General features: G+C 40.6%; 1 protein-coding gene across 1 annotated transcript; it reads right to left on the reverse strand.

Moving 5' to 3' along the window:
- Positions 1 to 285: 285 nt before the first annotated feature.
- LOC149275395 (mitogen-activated protein kinase 14A-like) lies at positions 286 to 14,106 on the reverse strand. The gene is made up of 12 exons (XM_089504789.1): positions 13,988 to 14,106; positions 10,047 to 10,176; positions 8,242 to 8,300; positions 7,607 to 7,718; positions 4,576 to 4,605; positions 4,185 to 4,232; positions 3,859 to 3,973; positions 3,153 to 3,224; positions 2,315 to 2,394; positions 1,562 to 1,640; positions 1,045 to 1,218; positions 286 to 347 (listed from the first exon to the last, which is right to left on the reverse strand). The coding sequence occupies exons 1-12, from the start codon at positions 14,104 to 14,106 to the stop codon at positions 286 to 288; spliced, it is 1,080 nt and encodes a 359-aa protein (XP_089360915.1).
- Between the last annotated feature and the right edge of the window lie 351 nt (positions 14,107 to 14,457).

The following is a 14,457-nucleotide window of genomic DNA, read 5'->3' on the forward strand; positions in this document are numbered from 1 at the left end:
AATAATAGAAAAGCAATTGTCAGTATTGGAAACCAAGTTTGCCAACATAAGGAACTGTGTATATTCCATATACGTGTTGCTAATATACCCCAGTCTTCAGGTCATACAAACATGACATTTTATGTACAGCAATGTCTTAATTCTTTCATGAATGTATCTACATTATATTTGCTCTATACGAGGGACTAGTCACAGAGTCCTAAAATAACAACCCAACTTTCAATAAAAAAAACCCACAAATGTTATTTAGACGAGTTGTTGAATTTCTAGAGCTTTTATATACAGTTACAAAGCCGTTTCACAAGGATTCCGAGGTTCAAAAGTCATTATTTCCATATGGCTTAGACCTAACGAAAAAAAAAAAAAAAGATTATTTTTCAATTCCATATATAGTTGTAAATTAATTACCGTAATTAGCAGATTTTTTTTTTTAAATGTCATTTGTTTGAACTCAGCCATTCTCCTTTTTTTTAAGGTTTTTTTGGTGGCCCGTCAATAAACCAACATATTTATATATTGCAAGAGGTGTGGCTAATCTTACTCACGCCCATTCCCCACGTGCACCGCCCATAAATACATCAATTAAGGTATACATTTATAAATTAATAATTAAAATTATTTACTCAATATTTCATTAGAGTTTTCACAGTATATGTTAGTATTTTGAGTACAAAAATCAACTTTAAGTCCCAGCAGTTGGTAGGGAAAGGTTTAACCCTTTGAATGCCCTCGTCCCTTGTGACTGTTCTACTCCACTGAATCATATGAACCAACTTCACAATTAAGCCATCCCGTGAGTACGTCTTATTAGGAAAAATGAACCCAATACAGATCTACTTAGACTGAAATGGATCTTTGTAGAGTAAAATCTATTCCATATTTAATTATTGCATCCTTGAGGGTTTTTTGAGCGAATACCCAAAATGATAAATGCTGAAAGTCCGCAATAAACCATTTTGGGTATTTTTGACGCAAAGGGATCTAAGTCATGTTAAAATTCCCACTGGTGTTTTCTCGCACAACACATATAAATGTATACGTTACTTTTCCACTCATGAATGGGTAAGTTTACGCTTTCGAACGAATCGTCGTATTTTTCCGCAGGTGGCTCTGGGTCTGAATCTTGATATTCTTCTAGGTAAGGATGAGCCAGGCATTCTGCGGCGGTTATTCTGGATTCAGGGTCCAAATCCAGCATCCTCTCTAGAAGATCAACCTCTTAAGTGAAAAAAATTAGGTCAATTAAGCCAATGAGGGATTAAGAGGGATATCCCAGGAAGCGCGGCAAATAGAAATGAAATAGTGGAGATCACAAAAAGGTCTACCGTATCATGGCCAAAATTACGGCATAAACACACTAACATTAAACATTCTCTACAAATATTCGACAAAACCAAAATTACTGGAGTTTGATTGCAAACTAAAAGGTGATCGATGCACGTGTTTGTATGAAGTCTTCTTTTAGTTTGCTGCTAGAGTACGATAAGATGTTAATCTGCCTCCGTCAGCCACCATTATCACAACTTAGACTTTGGAAAGATAAGTGACTTCATTGACATACCGTGTGTGCTCATAGTCGGGAAAAGCTCTTTAAAATTCTTTCTCGGCTTCTGAGGGAGCATTTTTAAGTAGTTCTGGGCCTAAAAATAGAAAGTAAAAGCTGTACATCCTTACAATGACTTAAATATTATAATATACACCACCGTTCAAAAGTTTGGCGTCTCTTTCCTTGCCTGTGGAAGAAAAGCACATTTTGTCCTCTAAAATAACATGAAATGGATGAGAAATCCAGCGCAGACGAGGTTAATGTTGTAAATGACTATTGTAGCTGGAAACGGCTGATTTACAACTCCCATCACTCCTGCTTTCCAATGGCCCTTTATCACTCCCATCACTCCTGTGTTCCAATGGCCCTTTATCACTCCCATCACTCCTGCGTTCCAATGGCCCTTTATCACTCCCATCACTCCTGTGTTCCAATGGCCCTTTATCACTCCCATCACTCCTGTGTTCCAATGGCCCTTTATCACTCCATCACTACTGTGTGCCAATGGCCCTTTATCACTCCCATCACTCCTGTGTTCCAATGGCCCTTTATCACTCCCATCACTCCTGTGTTCCAATGGCACGTTGTGTTCGATGATCCAAGTTCAAGTTTAAAAGGCTAATTGATGGTTAGAAAACCATTTGGCAAAAAAAAATAATCATTTCCCAGTATTTAGCAAATATATGGAAGAGAATCAGACTTTTATAATAAGTAACGCTTAACGATCGAATTGGAAAATGAAAAATTGTAATGATGAGATTAATTTACATGCTTGCTTTCCATTCTGTTAATCAGCGATGCTCCTGGGCTGCCTATAACTTCAATTATCTTGTTTAGCTCATCAAAATCTGTATTCATGGTTAAGAAGACTCTAGAACACAGCTGACATCTTTAATCACGGGATATTGCATCTAAAAAAGAATTTGCCACAAAGGCTACAAAGAAATCTATGCCACCTGGCACGGCTTACCCACCTGCGTTACTCAATGGAGGGAAGACAAATCCCATCAAGGAGCCATAAAAACCTACTTTTATATCCAATACTTTCTTATTCCGGATGACGTCGTGCGTATAGAATAGCAGGAAAACATAAAGGTGACGCCAGTCCTTCTAAAATAGTTGTCCTGACCTGTCCTCCAATCTAACACTGATGGTAAGACGTTATTGGGGGCGATGTAATGGACTCGGGTGTAATTAATGTGATTAAGGATGGATTGGGAACCTGTCTATGAAAAATACATTGTATCCCGTTATATTCTTGCCTATTGTTTGCTCTGGAGAATTGTTGTTGAGCAACAGATGGGAAAAGCCACGGACGAGCTTCCCAACACATGTCTTTCCTTAAAACAGAAGCTTTAGGCGAACATCATCGGAGTTTGTTTCCATAAATACATTAATTCGGAGAATCCTGTTTCCTCTCATTTCCCCGACGACCTTCCTCTCCAGATGACATTTCCCAAACGTGAATTTAATTCCTTAGGAAAACAATGAAAACGGGGAAGAAAAACAAGAAAACGAGGGCACAGTTAGCGGCTGATACATCTCCGATGAGATTTATATGAACTTGCCGGCCGTTATTGTGTATGTTCTATTATCCAAAGGATACGGTCTCCGCCGGGGAACAACACGCGACCCGTTATCATTTCGGCCAGAATGCACCCAACAGACCAGATATCCACTGAAAGACACCAGAGTTATTATTAATTCCATACAAAACACCTTAAAAGGTCTGCATTTTCTTATTTCCTATTTATTTTGGCATTTTTGGTAAAATGTATAGATGGAGATGATGTTGAATTTCCACCCCGTGCCGCCATACTGTGTATAAATGGGCTTCGTAAAATGAGAAAAAAAGGGGGAAACTCTTTGTTACTGCAAGAAAAGCTATCTCTGAGCAGGAACTGGGAGTTGTGGGAGTGCATGTGAATGATGTGAGTTGCGTGAGTGTCTGGATGTGAGTGATGTGAGTGCTGTGAGATTTATGGGTGCCCGTCAGGCTGAATATGTATTTTTTAGGCGTTTATGCCTCAAATAACTAAACATAGCTCTAGATTGTAAGCTTCTGTGATCAGGGCCCTCCTCACCTGTTGTTTCTGTAAGTCTAATTGTTATGTTACATACTACTTGTTATTTCCTGTCCACCCATTGTACAGCGCTATGGATTTGATGGCGCTATATAAAACAAATAATAAAAATAATAATAATAATAATAACACATGTGCAAGTACATTTACCCTCTGCCCTATAAATATACCCCACATTGTCCCATAAGAACAGATGGACAGCCCCACCAGCCCCTCGCTCCCGATCACCTGTTTGGTTATAATGCATCCAGTTTAAGATCACTTCTGGAGCTCGGTACCACCGGGTCACCACGTATCCCGTCATTTCAGGTTCTGTCTGCCGAGCCAGCCCGAAATCTAAAATCTAACAACCGAGAACCCATTACTCCCAAATAATCCCAAATAATCCCAATACTTCATATGATAAACAGTCTATTTGAGTCATTTATTTCCGGGATTCCATGTTTGGTGGAATTATGATTATTTGATATCAGTTTATCAGCCCTGGCTTTCTGTATATTACATTCTATATGTATTCAGTTTGTTCATGTCTGTTCGGTTCGGTTTTTATTTACCTTCACATCATAGTTTTCATTCACTCCCAAATTACTTGGTTTTAGATCCTAAAACAAAGAATGAATAAATATTGAGAAGGTCCCACTCTGTAGAACACTTTTGGGGTTTATTTTGCATTCTTTTCTGAAAAAAAATTTGAAATCCCACTTGGTATTTAATTGTCAAATTTTATGTTTTTTGGGGTTTTTTTGCTGAGGTTCACCAAGCCAAAAAAAATGAGTGACTTCCTTCCATGTCCCAAGGAAATCATTTATTGATCGTGTCTTAAAACGATACCTGGGAACGACACCTCCGGGTCACCACGGGGAAACTCCTAACTGACCCCAATTTGCCCCCCTCTGTTCCAATAATCAGCATTAATTGGGTTGTATTAATATAAAATACACTTACCCTGTGCACGATCCCAGCAGAATGGATGTACTGGAACACAAAGCAAGAATACATTAGGACTAGACGCAAGAACGTACATACATAAAACCCAATCCTATTGGCTGATCTCAGCCTGCCAATATCCTATCAAAAATAGAACCTTAATTATATGACGGCCAATCAACCTTCCTGCTGTAGAATACTATGAAGCCCCGCGACTGATCTTCTAAATGTCGCAGACAATCAGTTATACGGGCGCCAAGTTATTCACTAAATAATGAGTTTACAGGCGGCTTTCATTCCACCGAGATATGTAGACATGAAAAAGGGGCCAACCACGGTGAGTCTCTCCCGCGAGAACGTCTGCGATGTATCAAACGACCACATGAAATGATACAACGTCTCCCAGTTTAATGGATAAACTTTGGCATAGTTGGCAGAAACTTTGGCCAGCTCACCTTTTCATAAATGTTCTTATAGTTCTGACGCTGGTGAGGTTAAAGCTTATCAGATCATGGCTATCTCATTCATGGGATCGGCATATGGCTATCAAGGATCTAAGACGAAACCAACGACTGATTAAGGTTTGAGTCTTTACAGCCGCAAAAACGGGCAGACTAGACGGGGGCCGAATGGCTCTGATCTGCCATCAAGTTCTCTGTTTCTAATTTAATCATCCTCTGCTCCTCTAGGGAGACCCCTAACCTGGTCTGTTTATTTTTTTAAAAAATACAAGATAACCATTAATTCCCTCCAATCTTAAAAAAAAAATGTCTCAAGATACATGTGGAAAGTCGGATAAGGACTATTTATTTCTTTGGAGCAGCTGATAAGATGGAAGCAGCGACAAGGAACCTGTGACATTTTCAAGCCATTCTGTCGGGTCATCGGAAAGTCAGGCTGATTTACTGTATGCATCATATACGCCATATCAGACACTTTTCATTTCTAATATTTTTCTAACATGCTTCTGGTTTCCATTTTCCCCAGATAATAACAAGATTAAGAATTTCCCACAGGAAAAAAAAATGGTTACAATGTAACACTACAGGCTGGGAACAGACAAGCATAAAGGCCGCATTCCAGTGGAAATCGTCTACCAGCATTTCGAGAATCAAAAAATTCCCGTACGATCAGGGGAGGGCTGGCAGCCTAAGGCCTGGGGAGCAAGCGTAGTCAAGTGGCCCATTGCACCATCAAAGCGGCTGCGAGCGACATTGAAAGCGGCCGTCGTGCGGCAGTCACTCCACCGGCGCCTAATGAAATTAAAGCGGCCGGCGTGCATGCACCGCGCCGCCCAATAGCCGCGCCTCAGCTCTTTATCCCGCCCCTTTTAAGACGTGGGACGAAGAGCTGAGGAATGGCCATTGGGCCTGACTGCCGCATGACGCAGGGGCGTACCGAGAGTATTTGGCACCTGTGGCAGATCCTGCATGTGGCACCCCCCCCCCCACACACACACTTTAAAACTGCATAGTTTCTATGGTTAGGTAAACACTGACAGGGGTACAGCATAACTGCTATCATTATATACTGAGGCACACATTGACGGTGGTACAGCATAACTGCTATCATTATATACTTAGGGATTACGCTGTACCACCGTCAATGTGTGCCTATACTTTGAGCCAGACACTGACAATACTGCAGTACAACCCCTATCACTATATACTAAGCCAAACATTGATGTGGTGTAGGCCTAACACTTCAGTGACTGGCTTAGTACATAGTAGGGATGCACCGAAATGAAAATTCTGGACCGAAACGGAAAATTCTGCATTCATTTGGCCAAAAACGGAAAAAAAAATCTTTTAAAATACTTTATTAAAAGTAACACACCAAAATTAGACCAAAAAAAAATCAATAACAATATTAATATATAGATACCTATATATATACATATATATAATTAACAGCAATCACAATCCTATCATACCCAGGTTCTAGCATGTACTGGCTGACTTAGCATGATAGGCGTGTGATTGCTGTTTGCAATCATATATATTAATACTGTTATTGAATTTTTCTGTCCAATTTTGGTATGTAATTTACTTTTAATAAAAGTGTTGTTAACACACCACAGTTGGACAAAAAAAAATTGATAACAGCAGTCACACTCCTATCATGCCTAGACAGCCTCCCTATGCCATGCTATCCCCCCACACTTCCATGCAATCTCAAACCCTCATTCACAAACATTCATCATAAACTATAGCATAACACCCATCACTCTCACACACTTACTAATATTTTCCTACCTTTCCTCTGGCACTGTCGCTTTTCCTCCTCTTCATTCTTCCTCTTCTTCTTCCTCTTCTGTGTCCCGTCCTTCCGGTGCAGAGAGCGCGGAAGGCGTGGCTTCAGTGTTGTGCGCCGGGATTTGACATCAAGTCCCGACGCACAGCCACAGTTGCCGCGCGCCTCATTTTTGGAGGCGTCCCGGCACCCCTCAGTGAGCGGCACTCTAGACGGACCGTCCCCTGCCAGGTACGCTACCGGCACGGCGGACAGTCCCGGTGGCAGCCGCTTAGTTTTTAACTTTGCAGCTGCCATGAATGTTCGTCTGCCGGCCACCTGGCCAGCCCGCCGGCCCGGATTCAGGGTGGCCTGGGGGGCAGTTGCCCCCCTGCCTCCCGGCCCAGCACGCCCCTGCATACGATGTTTGTAAACATTTCTTTTACGAAGGTTCTATCGATCATGTTTTGTAACGTGTTCATTGTATTATCACAAAGGATTTATAGAAGTCCTACAACTCTGGATTTAACTCAGAAATTTAGAATGGATTTAATACATTTACCTTAATATCGTTACCTTAAAAGAATAGTAAAGGGTCATTACATTTCTGTAATTTACCTTATTATTACTATTATTATTTCATTGGTGGGATACCAGTTGTATTTCTTCGTAAGACTGACCAAGTCATAACCCAGCCTTGCTTGCGATGACCCTAGCGGGTGCTAGTTAATTTAGCGTCTACAACTCATACTTCACTGCCCGAGGTCAGATCCCCGATCAGACTCAAGACTCCGAATGTCTGAATGTATCATCTCACCTGCAAGCCACGGAGAATCTGGTACAGAAGATAAACTGTCGTACTGTGATTGAGTTTGCACCTTTTCATGAACCGTGCCAGGTCCAGGGGTACATACGGCATAACCAGGTAACTAAAAAGACATTAAGACGGGATCATACAACGCCACCTCTAGGCTGCAGGGGGTGCTGTGCTATAACAGCCTCTAGTTTTGCCCCCTCCACATGTTCATGTTTGTCCTATTCGGGGGACGTGAAGAAAGGTGGATAATCATGGTGGTCTATCATGAAGAAGCGTTCATGTAACTTCTGTCTGATAGAGAATGTCATTCTTTCCCATTACCCTCAGCCACTTCTTCACCAACTTAGAAGGTAGCAGAGCTAAATACAGAGTCATCCAGACCATCAGGAAAAGAAGAGAACACAGTCTCTCTACTCTAACACATCAGTCTCCTTTATAATAAGACCACCACCGAATGGAAACCACAACATGGAAACCTGAGAATCTGTCCCTTTACCCTAATATTGTGGTAGAAACTTTGAGATTGGGTTCAAACCATGAGAGTTCCCTGTTGACCCTCATTCAATTTACCATTAGCTACAATAACTTTACTTACTATAAATATAAAAGGGCAAAATATTAAGGTATCTACTCACAAGGTCTGGAAACTTTCCACAGAGTCATCTGGCGTAAACACATCGAGAAGAGAAATAACCTGCAAGGTCAAAATGATGTAACAGAATTACGATGATGATGATGATATAACACTTTCTAGGGCACTATGGCTCCTCTCCAGTACTTACATTTGCTTAAATGTGATACATTGTTCACTTCCATTATAAAAGCTTACAAACAACTCAAGTAATGCAGCGCTCCGGTCACCACTGACACTAAAAGGACGGTATAGTTCCTAAAGTTTTAAAAAGCCTTTATTAAAGCATTTGGAGCTTTCTTAAACATGGACTCCAATGCATTTTATTGCATCTAAAACGGTGAAGGCATTCTTTAGTTATCAGTGTAAGAAAATTAAACATTTCTCTCATTAACTCCTCCCCTGGCTGTCTCTACTCAAAGCAGGAAGTGTACTTCAGTGTACTTCCTGTAGCCAATGAAAACAGCGCCAGCCGATCCTATGTATGCCAACCGAATGTAGCGATTGGCTGTCACTACGAGTACTTAAATATGCTTCCAGGCAGCCGGGAAGAAGAAAATAAGACAGACTCCATAAAATTTGCATTCCATGTGTTTTTATAAACTTCTTTCCCATATAAAAATAATGCATATATTTTATTAATGGTTTTAAAGCTTTGCATCTGAAAAAAATGACATAACAGGACTCCAATCACCTTCACGATTATGTTCCCAGCTCTAAATAATCCTACGATTTTACTATCGGGAAACAAACTACAGATTGTTTTAAGAGTTTCAAACACAATGCGACTCGTATCTGTGTTTGTCCTAAATCCATTTGACGCCAGCAAAGTATCGGGATTAAGATATGCTGCAGACACAGGAGCCTAAGAAGAAAAATAACGCATGCTAAGGTTTAGAGAAATCTAGGCCAAGAGCTATGTGAAGTATCACCAATCCTTCGCCGGCTTTGGATTCTTTTCACACCGACGGACTTTATAGGGGATAGAGAGGCGGCGGAACCCGGAACATGATTTAATCCCCAATGCATAGAACTCTGCGTGAAACAGATTAGTCAGGGATGCCCGGCTAACCCCTCGGAGAAAGAAATTATATAACGGTATAAGTAACGTTACTGGAAGATTTAAATCCTGTCAATTTTCATTTTCAGTATATAGTTGTGTAAGAAATTAACAAAAAAAAAACTGTACCTAATTTACAGGTAGATTTATCGTTAAAGAGTGCTTATTAGCAGAAGTCGCCTAAAAACAAAAATTGGAAAATTTAAATTGTCCCTATTGGGCCGCGTGAAATATTGGGACGGGTTTATTAGACACATTTGTCCGTTTTAATTTTATTTAATTTTTTTGGCAATTATCAATTATTTAAAAGAAATATATTATTTACTATTTAAAAAATGTAAACACAATTTATTCTTAGATTTTAAGTAATCTAATTATTTAAATTTTTCCAGTTTAGTTTGTTGGGTTTTTTTGGAAGCTAGTGGAGGACATTTGCCTTTCCATTCCAAAAGATTTGTGAAGCTGTAGGCACAGCATGAATCATTATGGGGGAAGCTATGAAATGTTATATTAAGCCCTAATTTTGTGTAATTTTCTAACTTTTCTGAAGACCCCCCCATCCTGCAGTGGCAAAACTATTCAAAGAAACAGTATCTGGGGCCAAAAATATAAGGTTCCTTGGCTCTGAATCTTTAGATTGGGGCTCTCCTAGCGGGGGAATTTTAAGCAGTCCACCAAAGAACACTAGGAAAGGGTTAAAATCCCATTATTTATCCTTTTAAGAGACGTGGAGTAGCTGATAATCTTACATTCTCATGGTTCATATGTCTGAGGAGACGCAGCTCGCGGTAGGCTCTTTTAGCATGAACCAAGGACTGGAACGGACGTTGGAGCTTCTTTATGGCTACAGTTTGTCCGGTCTTCACGTCTTTGGCTGAACTGCAGAAAAAAATGTAAAAAAATTTAAATAAATTAGGTCAAAAACACATTATTATCACAAGTCCACAGAACATGGAGTTTGGAATCTCCTGAGAGGAGCCCAAGCGGAACGAGATATGGGTTCCTCGCCTCTTGTTTTGCCCTCACCACATTTTCATGTTGAAAAGAAATGTTGAGAATCATGGTGGACTAGCATGGAGAAAAAGAGACATATGAGGCTTCCATGGCAAACATATGAAATAAGGTTTTATTTAATAAAAAGAGACATTGATAGGATGATGTGAAGTTCATGCTAGACCTTCTGATCAGGAGTTCCTGTAGGACTCACAGCTGTCCTCTTTGAGAAAGCACATACCAGGCCCATGGTAGAAATTGTTCAACTATGATGTAATGGAAAATTTGAAAATCATATTCCTGAAAAAAAAAGCTCCTTTTTTATTTGTTTTTTATTTATTTTTGCTTTTATGAGAGCCTGTCAAGGAAGGGCCTTTCTGTAGAACACATAAGGAAGTAAATATTTCGACATGTGTAGTTACATAGTTTCTAGCATTCGGATGAAAGGCCGTATCTGTGTTTTACGAGCGCAATAAAATATTTTTATACAGGAATAACACATCCTTGTTTTCGCAGTGATATTAAATTTCCCGGTTCCTCCCTCCAGTATATCGCAAGTTAGTTGTAAAAACTAGACTTGGGCACCGGGGGGGGGATTAATCTTCGTATTCCGCGAATATTCGCCTGGTCCCGTCTTCTCTTCGGGCGAATATTCGCGGACATTCTTCATGTTCGGTTTTTCTTCGTTTTCCCGGTTAAGGGGTTAATACGGGGTTAACGCAGCTCTGGCGCCAAGAGTTTAAATGTACGTATGAGCAACTCTATTGGTCGTCAGCAGGGGGCTCGTCTGCCATTGGTTGATGGCAGACGAGCCCCCTGCTGGCGACCATTAGGGTCGCTCGTACAGACTGCTAAACTCCTGGTGCCGTAACTTACCCGGCAGATCCCGCTGGTCTCCCTGTTCTATCAGTTAAATGTCCATATGAGCGACCAATAAAGTCGCTCGTACGGACATTTAACTAATTGAACAGGGAGGGAGACCAGTGGGATGTGCCGGGTAAGTTGCAGCATTGGGGTTTTAAAACCCCAATGCTGCAACTTACCCTGCAGATGCCACTGGAAATCCATAGGTTCGCTGTCAGGGGTTAACTTACAAAGACCGTGCGAGTGAGCCTATTGGTCACCTGCAGGGTCTTCCTCTGGAGGTCCCTGTAGGCGACCAATAGGCTCATTCGCACTGCCCTGTAACCCATGACGGCGAACCTGTGGATTTCCACTTCCGGGAACTGCCGCGAAGCCGTGAAGACAAGGTAAGTTAGAAGGGGGGGGAGAATGGTAGACGAAGGCGAAGACGATCACGAAGATCTTCGTGGTGTGAGTCTTCGTCTTTGCCTACGTTTTACCGCCGCCGTCTTCTCTTCGGCGTGCACTCTTCGTGTTCGTTTCCATGTTCGCCCGAAGACGAATGCACAAGTCTAGTAAAAACCTAAATCAATGACTTCCCAGAAGGTGCGCGTGGAAATTGGTGTAACTAAGTCCTGATCTCATGGACGGAAGGGTCAGGCACAGCCCCACGACCATTTCAATCAAGAGACTGCGGGAAGGGTTAAAGCTCAACAAAAATGGTTACCTGCCCCAACCTAAGCGCACTCAGATCTTCGACAACGGGGTTGTTACTTAAGCTCTCATAGCCTTTTCCTTTGTGTCCAGCATTCTATCCGTCCGTTCTTTTCCACCATTACACCAATTTGCCTGCCGCCTGTCCTGACCCTGAGCTATTTCACCAGCATGCACAGACCTCTTTCTTCTAATGGACCACTTGGCACCTGGTTCTGGTACAAATGACACCAGAGTTGTTGTGTTGCCAATACATATTCCAAACACAACATCGTATTTTTAGAAAGAAGTCTAGATTACATCTGCAATAATCTCAGCCTTCTCCTCGATCCAAAAACGTTTTGTGCGCATTACTCAGTACATTCTGTTTATATAAATATTATGAGAACGATCTTATATCGTCTGCATCAATATCCAATTCCCAAAAGGCTACTTCCACGTTAATTTGTTAATTAAAAGATAATAAAAGAGGAAATGTAGCCGTTTCCCGTGATCAGGCTCGGCAGGCATTGAAGAGTTAATATAATACACACAGAAGAAGGGACGCAATTAAAGATTTCCTGGGGTCCAATGAGTTAAATAGGAAATGATGATTACCAAAATTAGAATTACTTTAATATATTATTACAGAAAATCATGTTTTTCCTTTAATTTGCATAAAATGTGTAGTAGAATAGAACTTGATTTTAACACATTCATTCCTGGACAGCTCTGTCAGGTATTAACTTTCTTGAAAATTGTGGGGCTTTGTCTCTGGATAGATTCCAAGATGATTCCACATTCTAAAGTGTTTTTTTTTATTCTTTGCCCTCTAGATATTGTATTTTTCTTAACAGTATAATATTTTTTAACTCTTTACATTACAACTGAGCTTACTACTACTATACAGCGTGCTTTATGCAAGTTAAACAGCTGCTGGGAACTCTGGGTTGAAAAAAGTGGCCTAAAATTACCTAAAAACAGATTCATTTATAGCTTTATTCGTATTATTATTAATCTTGTGTATTTCTGTTATATTTGTGTATTGTCGATTCGGTGCGAGTCACAACGTTTGTTAACATTCTCCGGAAACACAATCGGTTCAAGAATTTCAGAAATGTAAAGCCTCGGGCAACAGAAATACAATTAGAGTAATACGGAAAGGCGCGTTTATTTGATTGAGACCACCATTATACCAAATTCTCTGCGATTTTATAGAGGTCATATTGGAAATGTAAAAAAAAATTATATTTTTAAACATTTTTATTCTGGGTATTTTTTTTTTTGTTTTTTTGGGGGTCAAAATGTAAACACTTAAATGATTAAATTATTCATAATTAATTAAACTTCATTATTAATAGATTGCTCTTTAGTAAATTATTGATAGAGTCTATTACCAAAAAAAAATACGATTTCAGGACTCAACAACTGGAGTTTGAGAGCCCTGCCTAAAGGGTTAACACCCTCTATACATTTCCAGGAGTGGGGTATACAGTGTGAACCGTTAGCGCAGGAAGGATTAATCCTAAAATAACAATCGGCTGCTCCTGAAACGTTTATTCTGCATAGTAGGCATTTTCAAAGAAGTCTGATTTAACCCTTTACATTCCGGGTCCTATGAACATACCTGGAAACTTTCTAAATTAGCTGACTCTGAGACTCTTAAAATATTAAACCGAATTTGTTAACCAAATGCCTCTAATATCAGTTCCCCTGGAAAGCTTGACTTGTCATTACTTAAAGATACACTTAGTTAAGTCACCTGCATTCAAGCAGGGATATCAACCATAACATATTGGGGGCAAAAGCACCAATTGGGAGTCTTATATATGATCACAGCGGTGTAGAATAGGAAGATGTCAGGGCTCCAGACTGTGTGACCCGGAGAATCTGCCCCTTCACCCTGAGACCCTGAGATTGGGGCAAATACCTGAGCTTATACATATACAGATTTAAACAAACATGCAAAAAACGCTTTCCTGAACAAATATCTAAAGTCGAAAATACTCCACTGACGTTAAAACGTTCAAGGTAGAGACATGCAAATAAGACCACACCACGTTAACCCTTCTTTACACTCGCATGTGCCTTTAAATTCTGCTCAACACATCTTGTAAATATGTATATATTATAATGCAGGTAATTTCTATATGCCACTTACCATACTGTTCCATACGCCCCAGAACCCACGGCTACCAAATCTCTATAATGCAGAGGGATTTCCCATTTAGTTTGATTAATTTCCTGTCTGTGGAAACCTTTTCTGAGCGGCGAGTCCATAATGTGTTTATTCCACTCAGCGGGACGATACCGTACACTCACACACGTACACTCACACACCGTACAGTCACACACGTACACTCACACACCGTACAGTCACACACGTACACTCACACACCGTACAGTCACACACGTAGACTCGCAAACCATGCAGTCACACACGTACACTCACACACCGTACAGTCACACACGTACACTCATACACCGTACAGTCACACACGTACACTCACACACCGTACAGTCACACACGTACACTCACACACCGTACAGTCACACACGTAGACTCGCAAACCATGCAGTCACACACGTAGACTCGCAAACCATGCAGTCACACACGTACACTCACACACC

Source organism: Sceloporus occidentalis, unplaced genomic scaffold (genome assembly GCF_023333645.1).
Source record: "Sceloporus occidentalis isolate IW3139 unplaced genomic scaffold, rSceOcc1.0.p SCAF_291, whole genome shotgun sequence".
In the NCBI taxonomy this organism is placed as follows: domain Eukaryota; kingdom Metazoa; phylum Chordata; class Lepidosauria; order Squamata; family Phrynosomatidae; genus Sceloporus; species Sceloporus occidentalis.